Source organism: Typopeltis vanoorti, chromosome 5 (assembly GCF_054136105.1).
Source record: "Typopeltis vanoorti isolate ZY-2024b chromosome 5, IOZ_Tvanoo_1.0, whole genome shotgun sequence".
In the NCBI taxonomy this organism is placed as follows: domain Eukaryota; kingdom Metazoa; phylum Arthropoda; class Arachnida; order Uropygi; family Thelyphonidae; genus Typopeltis; species Typopeltis vanoorti.
Genome location: NC_143553.1, coordinates 107,146,344 through 107,164,178, shown reverse-complemented (window position 1 = coordinate 107,164,178; position 17,835 = coordinate 107,146,344). Strand labels below are relative to the sequence as shown.

The 17,835-nt window shown below is 34.7% G+C and overlaps 1 protein-coding gene across 1 annotated transcript in view; it reads left to right on the top strand.

The window, feature by feature from the left end:
* Positions 1 to 6,073: 6,073 nt before the first annotated feature.
* Positions 6,074 to 17,835, top strand: part of LOC150106710 (sodium- and chloride-dependent glycine transporter 2-like) — a 48,734-nt gene continuing 36,972 nt past the window's right edge. Inside the window, exons 1-4 of the mRNA XM_090392655.1 lie at positions 6,074 to 6,204; positions 6,942 to 7,085; positions 7,220 to 7,376; positions 16,175 to 16,307. Coding sequence (XP_090248781.1) covers positions 6,096 to 6,204; positions 6,942 to 7,085; positions 7,220 to 7,376; positions 16,175 to 16,307 — 543 coding nt within the window. The 5' untranslated portion in view covers positions 6,074 to 6,095. The remainder of the gene's footprint in view (positions 6,205 to 6,941; positions 7,086 to 7,219; positions 7,377 to 16,174; positions 16,308 to 17,835) is intronic.

The following is a 17,835-nucleotide window of genomic DNA, read 5'->3' as shown; positions in this document are numbered from 1 at the left end:
TGATGCTATGCCTTACAGGCTGCATAGCATCATACATCTGTATGATGTATGATGCTATGGACACCCTGTATATATATATATATATATATATATATACAGGGTGTCCCAAAATTCACGCAAGATTTAAATTTAGCGCCATTTGTGCGGTAAAGTGTTGCCAACGAGAAAAAAACAAGACAGCGTGACAGCTGACAGTTCAGGGTTATTAAAAATGACCACACACAGCGAAGAGAGTTCGTTGAATGGATTATGGAACAACAACAAGTGGATGCTTATTTTTCGAACAAAATCATCTTCAGCGATGAGGCTCATTTTCATCTTGATGGCTTCGTTAATCGACAAAATTGTCGCGTTTGGGGTTAAGAAAATCCACGAGTGATTGTTGAGAAACAAATGCATCCACAACGTGTCACGGTTTGGTGCGGATTTTGGGCTGGAGGCATCATCGGTCCATTCTTCTTCGAAAATGCTGCTGGTAAGGCAATAACAGTTAATGGTGCTCGCTATCGCGACATGATAATCCAGTTTTTTGTGCCTAAATTGCAAGATATGGATGTGGACGACATGTGGTTTCAACAAGACGGTGCCACATGTCGTCAATTCAATTACTGCATGAGTCATTTCCTGGTCGTGTAATTTCCCGTTTTGGTGATCACAATTGGCCGCCCAGATCATGTGACTTAACGCCGTTGGACTTTTTTCTTTGGGGTTTTTCGAAGTCTAAGATTTATGCCAACAAGCCCACGACCACCCACGCCTTGAAGGAGGAAATTGAACGCTGTATCAACGAAATTCAGCCACATTTATGCAAAACGGTCATGGAAAATTTCGACAAAAGAGTGCGTATGTGCCAGCAAAGCAGTGGAGGCCATTTACCCGATCTGCTATTCCATGCATAACCCTATACTGTATACTTTATGAATCAATAAGAAATTACAATTTTTAATTAAAAACCTGTGTTTTCTATCAAAATTACTTCTTGCGTGAATTTTGGGACACCCTGTATATATATATATATATATATATATATATATATATAAATGTATAGAAAGTTTTTTAACTTGGGTATATTATATTATGTATTCAAGATACCAAGTAATTTTATATAAAGTTGGTTTTAATCCTATTTCCCAATTAAGCAAACAAACAAGAAAGGCAAGTTTGCGCCTGCAAGTAGTGCAAGTCCAAGGCAACTCATGGTAAAGGTGGATAAAGCTCTGATCACTTTTCTTAGTATTTTCCTCTTAATGCAAAGCACATCCCCTTGCGGAGATGTATGATGCTAAACATTAAAGGCAATGGTCATTTACCCATACCGGTTTCGACCTTTATTTAGGTCTCGTCAGTGGAAGCCAGACCTGAAAATGCTAAGGATGAAGTAATGCAGAGCTCATATGATTTTACCAAAACAAGTTGACACAAGGTGGACTTGCACTACTTGCAGGCGCAAACTTGCCTTTCTTGTCTGTTTGCTCACTTGGGAAATAGGATTAAAACCAAGTTTATATAAAATAACTTGGTATCTTGAATACATAATATAATATACCCAAGTTGAAAAACTTTCTACATCTATCTCTCATCCTCAGATTTTATATTTATAAGGTCAAAGCACCTTGTGGCAACTTGTTTTGGTAAAATACATATGAGCTCTGCATCCTTAGCATTTTCAGGCCTGGCTTCCACTGACGAGACCTCAATAAAGGTCGAAACCGGTATGGGTAATTGACCATTGTCTTTAATGTTTAGCATCATACATCTCCGCAAGGGGATGTGCTTTACATTAAGGGGAAAATACTAAGAAAAGTGATCAGAGCTTTATCCACCTTTACCACGAGTTGCCTTGACTGGTACTAGCATGAGTTGCCTTGGACATGCACTACTTGCATGCGCAAACTTGCCTTTCCTGTCTGTTTGCTTACTTGGGAAATAGGATTAAAATCAAGTTTATATAAAATTACTTGGTATCTTGAATATATATATATATATATATATATAATTAATAAATTTAATTAATAATATACTCCTAATAACTTTCATTAAGCCAGTTGCTTTTGTCTTTACTCATTGGCCATCTTTTCCTGTAAAATAGTTTAACACCTATGTAGGAAGCAGAAAACATCACTGAAGATTGACTACTGTTGATGAATAATTAAAATGTCAAAGAATATGCACTAGATGGCGCCACACTGTCCCATGTTGGTTTATTATCCATAATCAGTTATTTTTTATTTTGATTTATTTTTTAAGAAAATCACTTTCGAAGTATACAAACCTATAGTATATAAATCCGTGCAACTGGTGAAATAAAATGCGAAGCATCCTTTCGGAAATGTTTGGTTGCAAAATTTCTCCTCATTATGACGATCCGCTTATATGACGCACTTCAATTATAGCCAATGGCCATTTATACAACGCTACATTCGCTCATATGAATGTTTTTAGCGATATGACGCTCCTGTGAATCGATGCAAGTTTTCGTGCTAAAAGTTTGTTTACCAGATCGTTGCTCACTGCATCTCTCTCTCTCTCTCTCTCTCTCTCTCTCTCTCTCTCTCTCTGTGTGTGTGTGTGTGTGTGTGTGTGTGTGTGTGTGTGTGTTTTGGTGTTTCGCTGTGAATTATAAACTGTTTATAACTATTATTTTATTTTATTGTTGTTAATAATAGCGTATAAAATTCATTCCAAGTAAGGGTGCTATTGTTTCCAATGAAAAGAAGAATATGCGTAAACTTATTACATTACATACTAAGATTAAAAGGATTAAATTTACGAGTAGTAATGACGATAGTGTATCGAACATGTGATAAGCCTCAGGTTAAACATACTGTAACAACTGTAGTTACTAGATTACGTTCTTAGTTTACTTAATATTACAGTTATGCGTAAATGTCACAATCTTATTGCTGAAATGGAAAACCTTTTATAGATTGATGACCAAACTGATTGGTGGGTTCCCTCTTAAGTCTGACTATTTAGAATAACTTTTTCATTTGTGAAAATTATTCTAATTTTTTCGTTTGCTTATCTGGAGTAAACAAATGCTTTATTTACGTCATTTACGCGTGTATGATCGCTTATAAACGCTATGAAACAATTAGGTGCATCTATAAGTGGAAAAAAGAAAAAGGCAGTGATTTGCTATAAGACGGTAGTTTTGAACCTATCGTGGCGTATGATCGGGGTTTGCCTGTAAAATAATTTAATTGGAAGTCCGTAATTGTTATAGTTATCTATTGATAAGACTTAAGAACATGAAATCAATTCATTTCACAGAAAAACAGAATAGACAATTCTGTTTTTCTGTGAAATGCATATGTACTATGCATTATTATTATTATTATTATTATTATTGTGTGTGCGTGCGTGCGTGCGTGCGCGCGCGCGCACTTGTGGCTTTTGCTTATTTTAAAGAAACGATAATAAATTATTAAGATCGAGAATGTGCTTGGGATGGAAGAGGCGAGTTTGATATCAGTTAATGTCAGAAGTATTCGAAATAAGGGGAACAAAATTGTTGCACTGATTGAGTTTATTCGTCCCAAAATTCTGTATAAGCGAGACATGGTTAGATGATTATAACATCCTGACAGGAATAGAGATGGACGGATATGATAGTTTTCGTGAAGACAGACAGGCGGGGAAGAAAGGGAGGAGGAGTACTGTTAATGGTAGCAGATGAATTGTGCCCATCTAAGGCGGATTTGCAAGGTGCAAACAGTGGCTGCGGTTTTGAGGCCGTATGGTGTGAGGTGGAGGTGAACAGGATGAAATATTTAGTGGAGGGAAATGAGAAGGAAAATATCAATATGGAGGGAAATGAGAAGGAAATGTATAGGCAAATTAGCCTGGTTAGCAAGAAACAAGTGATCATTACAGGTAACTTTAATTATGGCAATATAGACAAGAACCAAGAGACTATATCTGAGGACAAAGAGAATGATTTATTGAGTTTTTAAGGGATAACTACATTAAGCAGTGTGTAACAGAGGCCACACATGAATCGAGGATCTTGGATTTGATTATATCATTGGAAGATATTGTTGTAAATGAAGTGTCACATCTTCCTCCAGATGGCGAAAGTGACCATCAAGTCATTTGGGTGGTGGCCAACTACATCAAGACTTTTGTGAGAAAGGGATATATGTGGAATTATAAGGCTGGTAATTATGAAAAGCTCAGGAAACTGCTTGCGGCAATAACCTGGAATGAGGAACTGGATGGAAAGGATATCATACTGCTTGACCTTAGTAATCATACTGCTTGGACTTTCTAAAAGTGAAAGCGAAAGCTTCTTCACTTTTAGAAAGAAAACCCATACCTGAATTTACATTCATGCTTTTTCACATAATCAATCTTGTCAATGGAGCTCTAATGAAGCATTGCTGATTCATGAAATTAGTCAACAACGTCGTTAATAACCATAGAGTTTCCTTGTCATCTGCCTCCCAAGAAGCAGTTCATCGCGTTACTGTTCCTCATGTTACAGGTCTCTAAAGGAATAGCCTACTTAGATCGGCTTGTCTACAGGTATTCTTTTGCCTTATTAACAAGATTTCTGGTTTTTTTAGGCTGCAAAATATAAACTTATACCCTTTTCTCACTTTTGAGTCCATCAAATTCTATGCCAGCGTGGATTATAATATTTTGGCCTCGTTGGTAGATTAACGGCTATTTGTCGTGGTGAACACCTCATTGGATCAGTCGGGAATTGCAAAATATGCCATCCTCTGCAAAAAATCGAATCCTTTTCAGGAAGATTAAGATCCTTCACAAAATTAATTATCTTATGGAATACTTATACAGAGAGAGAGAGAGAGAGAGAGAGAGAGAGAGAGAGAGAGGAGAGGGGAGTTGCGAAACCTTCTTTACCCGCGAAGCTGAACAGAAATGATGGACTGAAATAATCCCTATTATGAGAAATATTAGTACTTCATACATCCAGAGGCAATAATAGTTTTAAAAATGAATAATTTTTAAATACTTTGTCTGTTGTTTAAATTTATACAGTTAGGATCTTAATGCATTTTAGACCATGCCAATCTATACACGTACTTCTTTCTCTTTTACTTTCATTTTGTTTAATTTAAACGTCATGCTGAAGATACCATGACACTATGGCGGCGAAAATTCAGTATAAAATAAAAAATAGTATGTAAGTATTAAATCCGTAGTGAGTTGTTATTTATTTAGAAAACTAACTTATCCTTTTAAATGGCCTTTGACAAGTAATTTCAGGGCGCTGTTCCGTTTTTCCCAGACGTATGAATTAAATGTGAGCTACAACTGATCAAGAGTTATCATTCTCAAAGGAGGTTAAAGGGTTTTTAGCTAGGGTCTCGTTTTAGAGACCTTAGCTAAAAATTTGACGCCAGGCATCAAAATTTGGAGAGTAGAAATAAAATATAAGCCATACTGCCTAAGGATTATAACCAACATCCGTGAAAAAGTTCTTTCTTTCTTTCTTCAGGATTTCTTTTCTCTTTCTAGATAATTCCAGTAACTCTTATTTACATCATACTATGTTATAATCTTATGGTCAGGAAAATATAAGTCAACATTAGAAGGATATCTCTGAAAAGACTGTCCCTATATTGGGAAAACCTTTTACATCACTTTTTGGTAGTTTTTATCTACTTGCTTTGTTATACTGAACTTGTAGAAATATATTGAAAATTAAAATATTTGTAACGTTCCCGTTAATTCCTTTATTTCTGTTACAGCTTTGTATATATATATCTGAATCATGAATGGCGAAAAATCCAATAACGGTGTTATTCATTCCGAGAGTACAATGTCGATTGGAACTTTATCGGACAAAAAGGAAGAAGAAGACCCAGAGAGAGGTCATTGGTCTGGAAGATTTGACTTCCTACTTGCTTGTATTGGTGCTGCTGTAGGCCTTGGTAATGTTTGGAGGTTTCCATACTTATGCTACCAAAATGGAGGAGGCAAGTTGAGCGTTACTTATGCATGTATATTGCCATTTTGAAATTAATTCCAAAAAATACACAGTTCTACATTTCTGATATTGTTATGTTGATTTTAATATATTTTTTTAATATCTTTCAGGTGCATTTCTTATACCTTATGTCATCATGGTGTTTCTTGTAGGGATGCCTATATTTTTAGTTGAATTAGCCATCGGTCAATATAGTGCGCTGGGACCTCATAAACTATTCTCTTCCATGTCACCATTATTTAAAGGTATGCACTGGTATTTTTGCACAAACATTTTTATGAAATGAATATGAATTTCAGTTAAAAAAACTTTGATGAACCAGATAAGAAGGAGAAATGGGTTTTGGAACAATATAAAGGTGTTATAATATAGATTATGAAAAAGGAAAGGAAAAGTGTGAGCCATTTGTTCATTTAGTCAATAATATTCCCTGTACCCCTTCAAAGGACAATATAAGGTTAATAACGTTTTTTTATTTTAATTACGAGTAAGGAAATGGTTACATTGGAATGAGTGACAATTAGACTATACAAATTGGGGGCAAGGAGGATACTAGCTACCATTTTGTACTAAATTTGGCAGTGACACCAAAAACAGTGTGAGGTAAGAAATAATGTCCAGAAATAACGTAACCTATAAATAAGATAAAATAGTGAGATTGAAACATCACTACATGGAAAGAAAAAAATACTAAAAGACAACTGATCGTGGATCCAAAAATTACGGATTTCTTAATTTCTATTCCTAGCTTGTCAGAATACTATGGATATCCGTGTTGACTGTATTCTCTTCTGACATTATACATCTATTTTGTCAGCTATTTTGTCTTTAAAAATAGAATATATAAAAATAGCTTTATTTATGCATTTTATCGAATTCTGTATATGACATTTCCTTTTAAGTTTGCATTGCCTTGTATATTAAAAATTAAACCTCTTTCAATTAAAATTTCTCACTCATCTATACATTTCATTTATGACAGGTTTAGGAATTACCATGGTAATCGCATCAGTGTTGGTTGGCATCTATTACAACATGATCGTTGCTTGGACCTTATTTTATTTCTTCGATTCTTTTCGGAGCGATGTGGACTGGCGACATTGCAATCATGAATTTAATTCGCAATGTAAGTTCTATAGTTTACGTGTGATTTAGAAATACATTTATATTCATTATTAGTGCAGAACTGATTTCTTCATACTCGCAACTTTTTTTTTTTTTTTTGTAATTAAGTTCTGTTCCCTCTTCTTATTTTGTTAGATTGCTTCAATGACCGAGACTTCCAGGCGTGCAAGAATAATAACATGACTAATACGTTTAGAAACGGCACCTGTTTCAATGAAACTTATGCGGCTCTGAATAATATCACTGACATTCCAGAAAAACTCAGGATTGCACCTCCAGAAGAGTATTTCAAGTAAGTCTCAAACAGGAGAAAAGTATAAAGTGATCTCTGCTTTCAAATTAGTTTCTTATTTTATTTTATTATATATATATATATATATATATATATATATATATATATATATATATATATATATATATATATATATATATATATATATATATATATATATATATATATATATTTGACACCACCTGACAGTACTTTTCTTATAGTTTCGAGTTTAGGGGTGATTTTTTTGTTATTTATTTTTTAATTACTTGATAGCATCTAGTACCATAATTTCCTTGTGTCGTCTTTTATTGGATATCGAAACATAGCTCTCAGATTACGCATAATTTTCCTTTTTTTTTTTAAATTGTCTCTTTTCGAACAACTTTTATATTTATATTCCATTTTTTAAGGTATGCATCTAATATAAATAACAATTAGGTATATGTAATCCACTGATGCTTTTATTCCCCAGAAGGAATAGGCGAGGCCATTCAGCCTTAACTAACTTTTGAGGGCTAGCGGCAAAAAATCTGCAATGTTATTATTTTTTTTAACCTAATATTTTTACCACTGTCCAAGCTGATTTACAGGAGTGATTCTTATATGTGGAAGTAAAGTCAATGATGCTAGGCAGGAGCAGTGCTCTACCGATATTTTTAAAGTCTCAAATTCAGTTCATATATCAAATCTTGAACAGACGAGAGATAGGGAAACGTACAAACTACCCGACAATCCGGAAAAGTGTGTGTATTGGGGGGGAGGGGATTTGTCTTTCTCGGCAGTATCATGATTAACTGGTCAGCTAGTACCGGGAGGGGGGAGGACGAAAACATTTTTTCACCGGAGCCTGAACCAGAGGCATAAGAGCTTTAGTATTGGGATAGTTGCCAAGGGCGCCAGTGGTAGGATATTTTACCAGTTACAGAAATTGTCACACTATAAAAGGCGCTTAGCTATGAATTTGCCAAAAGTGATTAAAGCCTAGCTAAGCTGCTTGTCCGAACCCACTCTTCAGCCCTGGCCCTAAAAGCACCACATAAATGCGACTTTTGTGGTGCTTTTAAGGTAAGTTTTGATATGAGTTACTACCCGTCAGCAGTTCACAGTGTCTAGTCTGGTCCAACAGTATGGAACTCGTACCAAGGTGTGAAATGTCCTGTAGATAATTGCAAACCAAAAACACTTCTACATAGCATGCAATAGCGGGAAATTGGAAAGCTAAAAATACATAATGAACTTTGTTATGGATATGTGGATTGAACAATATGATCAGTCACAAGGTGCAAGCAACTAGAAGTGTATATAGCCCATGTGACCACACTTCACTCCATCCTGCATTTAATCAAGCGACAATGTACAGGCATACGACCATTTAGATTCCAGACCACTGTCGTATAGCGAATCATCACTCCCCCCCCCTTACACACACACACACACACACACACACACACACACACACACACACACACACACACACACACACACACACACACACACACACACACACACACACACACACTGACTTGTAGATGCATGTAATGGATAAATAATGTTTTCAAGCAGCCATATCGAGTATGTTGGTAAATGGCATAAATAGGCATTTTTAATGTCAGATACGCAAGCGTAAAATGTAGAATAATTTTCGCAATCGAAAGAGTTATTCTTAAGAGAAAACTCCAACTAGTTGGGGCATCAGTCTATACCAGTGGTTCTTAACCTTTTCGAAGTCACGGAACACTTTTGATTACAAGAAAAATTTGGGGAACACAAAAGCATTAGGGTCATAATACTAACAATAAAAATATGCATGGACTTGCCTTTTATAAAAATGGAACTTATTTTAATGCGATACTTGAGCTTGGCGGGTTTTGCAGATTTTGCCAATATCAGGTCTAATATGTGATATACCTATCCTCATCTGTTTGTCTATAATTGTAAGTTCTTCACGTTTTTTTTTTTAGTTTTGATATGGGTTAATATTGGGAAACCGAACTCACACAAGTATGATGTTGAAAATTAACAAAATTTTCAGTGCCCTTGTGGAGAGAGCTGGGTATTAGGCTCGGACAAAAATCCAAAATTTCTCAAGAGCTATTTCAGAGAATTTCATTTCCAGAGTATGATCTGTTGACAAGGTAACGAATTGTTCTTCTTTTTAACGAAAATTCACAACTCGATATATTAACTCTGCCAAATGGATTTCGTATCCAGTCATAACTATGTGTGTATTTATGGAAGGAAAGTAACTTGAAATCTTTTCTTCCAATATTGTTAAGTTTTCTGTTATAACGGAAATAATTCCCTCGACATTTTTCTTATGGGACGAAGGAAACATATCTACTGTATTTTTTTCTGATATGCGTTTTTTCTGAGAAGCTGACAATTTTTCAGTGGATGTTAAAATATTTTTATTTTTTTCTTGGATACTTGTATTAACGCTACTTAAGTAATTAAAAATATTGACTAAATATGCCATTTTAGCACCAAATATCATTTTGAAGACATTTTTACAAAAGCATCTGTACCTTCATTTTGAAAAGGCCAATAATTCATTCTTAAGTTCTAAAATTTGGAATAGCACTTTACCCCTGAATAACCATCTTATTTCAGTGTGAAAAAGCAAAGATTATACTTGGCTTCCATAGATATGCAAAATTTTTTAAAAGGGCGTGCTTTTAATGGTATTGACTTGATGTAATTTATCATATTTACAACTTGGCCTAGTACAGGTTTTAATATTGCAATATTGCCAGTAATGTTTTGGAAACTAGGGATTCTCTGTGCAAAAAAACAGTGCTTATATATAATATTGGGTTTATTTTCTTTCAAGGGTAACAAATCCTTTAATAGAGCCTGCCATTGATTGAGCACCGTCCGTACAAATTCATACACACAGCTCCCATGAAATTTTAAAATTTCACAAAGCAGTCTTCAGTTGTTAGGATCAGAATAGCCAATTACACTCAGAACTGTCATGTGACATCTTTCACCGGAGGAACACTTGTAACCAGTTCGCGGAACACAAACATTCTTCCGGGAAACACCGGTTAAGAACCACTGGTCTATACCATTAAGGTTTTTCCATTTCAGCAATAAGGTTGTCACGTTTACGGATAACTAGTATTAACTAGTGTAACACTTTTCACTTTACTAAGAACATTATCTTTGTTTTAAACACTGTAACAACTGTAAACAGTCGTTACATTTTTTAACGTTTTTAATCGTCATAAAGATTAGACTGTAACAACTATTGCGAGGTAAGTTTAGCCTGCAGCCTCTCTCTCTCTCTCTCTTTCTCAGTGTTCGATACACCATTGTCACTAAAATTAACAATTTTAATCTTAGGTTCTAATTTTAAGAGCTTGATGCGTCTTCTTCTTTTCACTGGAAGAAGATAACATGGTCTTAGTTTGAATGTTATTTATCATTATTAACAACAACAAAAATATTGTATAAACTGTTTATAATTCATAGCGAAACAAAAATACAAAGAGATGGCGCCAGTAAAGACATCGTAAGTCAAGGTAAGTCCAAGAAAAGAGCGTTCCGGTTGATTCACGGCAACATCATGTTGCTAAAATGTATGAGCGAATGCAGCGTCATATAAATGGGCATTGGTCATACTTAAAAAGCGTCGTATGCACGGATCGTCATAAAGCGAAACGTCTTAAGGCGGGAAATTACCGTGTGTATGTGCGTGTGTCTGTGTGCGTGCGTGCGTACGTGTGTGTGTGGAAATCAGTAGTAAAGAACTACACGTTAACAAATAAGATGTGACAAACTTTTATGTAAATATATATATTTAGATAAAATTTTGTCAAAATAAATAGTATCGAAACTGACTGAGCTATGAAAAAAAAAAAAAGAATCTAAAGCAAGGTTGCAGCAAAAATGGTTAAAAAAATAAGTATATCTGCGTGACCACAAATCGAACAAAAAATTCCACAAGTCCTTAGCATAAAAACTAATAAATTACTACATAATTAAATATAATCAAAAGCGAATATAATAATCATCTGGCAAAATATAAAAAATGCGTACGTGTGTGTGTGGAAATCAGTAGTAAAGAACTACACGTTAACAAATAAGATGTGACAAACTTTTATGTAAATATATATATTTAGATAAAATTTTGTCAAAATAAATAGTATCGAAACTGACTGAGCTATGAAAAAAAAAAAAAGAATCTAAAGCAAGGTTGCAGCAAAAATGGTTAAAAAAATAAGTATATCTGCGTGACCACAAATCGAACAAAAAATTCCACAAGTCCTTAGCATAAAAACTAATAAATTACTACATAATTAAATATAATCAAAAGCGAATATAATAATCATCTGGCAAAATATAAACCAGTGGCTTAAATCCATATTAGGATAAATAAATAAATCTTAACGACTTTTTTTTTATTCCAAAAGGGAGTAGGCTCATCTCTTTTAAAGACAGATGGGCAGTCGGCCACTGTCCTTTAAGTCTTCACTGATAGTGAGCCCAGGCTATCAGTGAATCAAGGCGAGATTATGGCAGATAAGGGTCGTCATCTCTTAGCCTTAAGCTTTAATACTCCTATTAGTGTCTAATTGTGTGAGTTCTATGGTCGATTTTTTGAGATACGGAGGAAGTAAAAAATCCGAGTTTCTGGGAAGTCCGTGCGAGGTGGACAACTCTTGAAACGGTTGAAAATAGGCTTAGAACAGTTCCCCTAATCAGCAACTCGAATCGAACGTGGAATTGTTTCTTTAGGCTGTCTAGCGCTATAGATGTAAACTCCTTTTCACGGGATACTGTGTATGAAATGAAAACAGCTTGGCACATCACAATCAGTACAAAACAAATACTGCTGTTCTAAATACTGAGAATGAGTTTCCATAGCTAAGTTGATATCGATGATGTTGGAAAAACCTAATTCCAGATTTCATCCAGTTAGCTGGTTCTATATCAAGGCGGCACTGCTTTTCTCTCGGAAACACGGCTTTTTCATCCTGCAAAACAGGATGGAAACGCCATAATAACAGACGTAATTGAGTAACCTCATTGATTTAGTTGCTGCTGCTGTAAATTCTAAACATCATCAACCAATAAATGTATGCTGAAAACCAAAGAACTCACGTTTTTATCATTACTCCCAGTAACAAACGATTTTCACTTATTTAATCATAAGTTATTTTCAATGAACATCAAGATTTTCAGACTAAAAATACGCTTATGGCGTAGTATAACTCTGTAAAAATAGCATTTGATTCTGTAGCGCTAAACTGCCCGGAGAAAGATTAATTCTAGATGCACTTCCCGCATCGATTTCAGATGTACTCTTTCCCCCTAGGCTATTTGATTCCAGGGTTAGCCGATCTTTCGTACAGGTAAGTAGGATTTTACTCATAGGAAACTCGATTTTGATTCCGCGGCTTAAAATATCAACCGTAGAACTCCCACCATTTCTGACATAATAAATATTGTTAGGGTTTAGGACCACGAAGTGTCACATGTGTACCATAAGTTCTCGCTGAAGGCCTGGATTCGTTGAGAACTTGAGATCACTATCAGTGATGGCTGAAGAGTCGATATTGGTTTCCCATCATCTGCAAAACATTAGTTAACCCTAGTGACGGAACGTGGCATCTACCAAAGCGCTAGCCTTAATTCTCTTTGTAAGAACATGCACACAACAATATATAAATGTATTTGTAGCTGATGAAAAAAAAAAAAACGTACTTTTTAAAAACTTACATATGGTAATCGCCTCCACACACTTCTTGTTCCTAAATCCTGTAAATGAGCTCTTATATGTAAGTTTTATATATATTTATATTATTTTATTATATATATTTATTATATATATATATATATCTTGCGTTTGTGAGCTTCTTTAGTAGGCTTTGAACCGCTGAGGAGATTCTTTCGACATAGGCGCTAGCGGGAATTGTCACAATGAAGCGCAGAGGTTGGTAATTTTAGACAATGAACATGTTAAATGTTCAGGATTAACTATGTTATAAAGTTATGACGCAAAGATGGGCAACAACTCGGTTTTAAGTACCATAACATTGATTTGTTTTGCTGATTTGTTTCTTTGCAGAAAAACTTCGGATAGAAAATTAATTTCTTAATAAATTCTCTATTTATGTACCCATGTCGAAAAATGTGGATCCACACATTTTCCAACATACGTGGTAACAGGTATGTTGGAAAATGAATTTAGAATTCAGGAATTCAGAAACACCATTCTGCAAATTTCATGTGCAGAGTAGTGTTTCTGAATATTAGAATGAAGAGACTTTTCTGTGGTGCATAAATGCTCTGTTTTGTGCTGAAAATGCCTGTGAGGTTATTCATTATAGTAATAGGGGTGAAAGTCACAGGGACCGAAGTCCAGAAGAATGGGGAAGAAGAACCAGCGTTTCACAATAGCATTGTTTCAACAGTCACTTGATAGATCCCGTCGTCATTTAGCACAACAGATGGAATTCTTCCAAATATCTCCGTTTGCAATGAAATTGTGTAGATGTGCAGAAGGAAGGAGCACTATTACCATGTATTGGCCACTGCACCATGCAGAAGAACAAGGAACTATCGCACTAATATACAACAATTCTCCATACTCATTTGCATGCGTTTTGAAATGGTTTTCTTGTCACTGAAATAAATTTGGTGATCGCAAGGGTTGCGCCACCAACCCCTACAGTCACCAAAGAGAAATCTTGTCGATACCCCCCCCCCCCGCTCCATCCCGTGGTCTACTGTCTGTATTATGTGAGACCATAAATGACCGAAATTAGTTTGCCCTTGAAATCGATTAGAAATTGAGATAATGGAAAAATATTTACATTTTTTCAAATTTGAAATTGGCACGATCTTGACATAACAATATTGACGTTAACTATTTCTAAAATGATTGATAATAACTTAAGTTACCTATTGCAGTGTCATATGCTTATGCTTAAAACTGTTACTAATCTGCAAGAAGGCGTCCGGACTGGGAAAAAAGTTTCTCCTTTTTGATTCTGAATTGCCGTTCTCTCTATCTTCACCTAAATTTTGCAACTGCAAACATTCCATATATGATTTCAGATTATTGGCATTGGTGATTCATAGAAATATTGCAATTAAGTTTCCCTCAAACTACGCCGTTCATCTGTTATCATATTTGTATGGTGTAAACAAAGAAGTGTTTATTCAATTACTATTTGCTGCACAAAATTCATCACCAAGGTGCACTTCCATTCTTTTTTTTAGGATGTTGCAGTTTCCTTTTGCTGTAGGTATTATTATCAGTGAGGCTATAAATAGAAATAGTATATATGTAAATTCTGGAGAAAGAATGTTGCACTTTGTTCGCCATATTTCTGGTTCCAAATACCACTCATTATGATCTTAGTGAATGAGGTATTAAACAACATTAAGTTACAATCAAAATTGCAAATGGCATCCATATGATTACACTGTGATTTAATAGAATTCAGAAACAAAAATTGAGAATTGATTCTTAGTTTTTTCGTTTTCGCAATGAATATTTGAATCGCAATGCTGATAATTTTCTATTTCCGTTATCAGTTAGAACTTTCTCACCGATTGGTTGGATCAAAGATTGTTCATCTTTGAAACATAAAGAGTCTAAGTGACACTTTATGTTTTCAAGGACTCTGGTTTTGTGGTACTTGATTTAAAATGATTGACAGTAATGCTTTCCGGCATGTATTAACTTATGTATGGTTTCTATAAACTTATCCGTTTCTATGAAACTTATGTTTCAATTAGATTGAAAATTTGATTTTTTAAACTGCAATTATTGAGGTTGCAAACATCATTGTCATTTAACAAGCTTGAGTTGTGAATTTAACTTAGACCTTTAAAGATGGAGGGGAAAAATGAATATTCATGATAGTTTAAAACTTTATCAACGTGTCCCAACTTTTATTGATATATTTTATTAATAATATATCAACTGAGATAAATTAAAAGGGGATGCGAAAAAGTTATTGAACACACGAGAAATCGAAAGCACTAGCTAAATTATCTGTGTGCGTGACTAATGTGGAGTCTTTTTTTTTTTTTTTTGAGAGTTTGTTTCGGATTGGAAAAGAGACAAAACCGTAATACCTTTGTTTTACATATGCCAGCGCCTATTATTCCCCCCCCCTTTTTTTTATGGTAATCCCATAGATAAGAGTCAACCTATAATACATTACTACATTACTACTATGGATGGGAAGAAAGTTAAGGGAAAAGAAGAAGCTGGTTAACATTAGGTTTTAAAACGACCTCTTCTAATCCTTCTAACGTAATTTAACGCTTGGCAGCGCTTACTGATAGTTCATTATGAGACTAGAAGTATCAAGACCTGATCAACTGCTTTCACTCTGTAATTAACAAACCCGCATTGCAAATTAAGCTACTAAAGAAGTGGAAAACAGAGGAAAAAAAAGCATTAATCTAGTATTTCAAAATCGATTACATCTTTATTTTCTGCCTCGTTGATACTGATGTACCTTATGAATGTAACTGGATTCTAATTGTAATTACCGGATTTAACTATTAATCGAGTTTTGCACTAATGCTAAATTACTTCAGTTAATTACAAGAAGAAATCATAGCAACCGTTTTGTGTCCCTCAAAAGAGTTCAACTAACCTTTAGAACATATGCAACTTATTATTTTAAATAGGGACGAATTTTTGTTGCCGGAGATGTTTAAATGTTGAGGCATTAATGTGTATAAATAAAAACGTGCTAAATATGCAGATAGCTGCGCATAATTTATGTTATATATATGAAAGGTGTCTAACATTTGGTGGAATTAATATTTTTCTTATTTGCTTACAGCGAGTATATGTTATCGAAGTCTGAAGGATTGGAAGTTATGGGAAACGTTAAATGGCAGCTTGTTCTATCTTTTCTTCTTGCATGGATTATCGTAGTGGCAAGTTTGATCAAAGGTATCAAGACTTCAGGAAAGGTATACTTGATGCATTAAAATAGTGAGATGTGGAATATTATTTTTGTTTAAAATGTCGCACTGCAATTCTTAATGAAAAATGATACTGTTAGTTAAACTTGTTGGAAACAACCAGAACTTTCAAGACAGCTTTTTTTTTTTTTTACTATTGCCGTTTCATTGATTTTTATGGTCGAATAAAGAATAGTTTGATATTAACAAGTTAATTGGCAGACATCGTTGTGTTGTGTTTTTGTAGCCATTCTGCTTTTTCTTTAGTCTCTTTCCATCTAGTGCTGGATATAGGCTTCCCCCTTAACTTTTCAGTTTTTATCGGTCTTTAGACAATGTCCACCACCACCACCATCTCATGTCAAACCTTTGTAGATTATCCCTCCATCTTGTTCATTGCCGACCTATCCCTCTCTTGGTATCTACTCAGTGCTTAATTTTGTCCCCCTTCCATCTGGCAATCTACTAACATGGCTAGTCCATTTCCATTTGCATGCTTTACAACATTTCATAAATATTTTCTACTCCAGTTATCTCTCTAATACTAGTATTTCTTATTCTATCTTTTTTATTGTAATGCGGAGCATTCTTTTCTCCAAGGCTTTTTGGGTCAGATGCAATCTTTTCTCCAAGGCTTTTTGGGTCAGATGCAATCTGTCTTCTGGTTTTTAGTTGTTGTCTATGTCAACAGCTTTCTTTTTAGGCATACAGGTAAATCTCCTAAGATAATCTTTATTCAGCGAAAATACTTTGTTTCCTTGAGTGATTCTTCTACTTATTTCTTTGTTGATTAGTTAATTTTAATTTTCATTAAAATTAACTAATCAACCAAGATAAATGCAGTCCTCCGCAATTTCAATACGATTATCTGTTAATTTTAGTTCGATTTGATCAGTATTAATCATCAATTTGGTTTTATTTAGATTGATTTTTAACATTTGTTTTGATTTCTCTATCAAGGTTATTTAGTATTTCTTGAGCATCTTTATTTTCTGCTAAAAGAACAATCTAATTTAAATCTAATCCTGTAGCCTCCTCTTTAAGAGAGTTGCAGCTGATGAACAGTCTGCTTCCATGCCTCTCTATCTCTTGCTTCTGATAGATTCTTGCCGGTCCAATCTTTGATGTTGTCTTTCCACTGAAGTTGGGGTCTTCCTCTTCCTCTTTTTCCCTCCACCATCTTCTGCAATACTATTCTGGGAAGCTCTCCAGAAGAATCCCTCAAATGTCCTGCAAACGGAACATTTGAGGGTTTTTTTTCTTCTATTTTTCTTCTTTGGATACTAGCCATGTAGTATATTTTCATTTTGAATCTTTTAAGAACCTCTTTATTGCCCAATCCATTTTTCTCAAGCACCACATTTCAAATGCATTCAATCAGTTACTCATCTCCTTATTGATCGTCTAGGACTCACATCCATACGTCCCCACGCTCCAGATCATTATCAAAGAACAATATCATCTGCAAAATGTAAGTGATTGAGATTTTTTACATTGATGTTAATTCCATAGTTTCCCAGTAAGACGTTCTTAACAC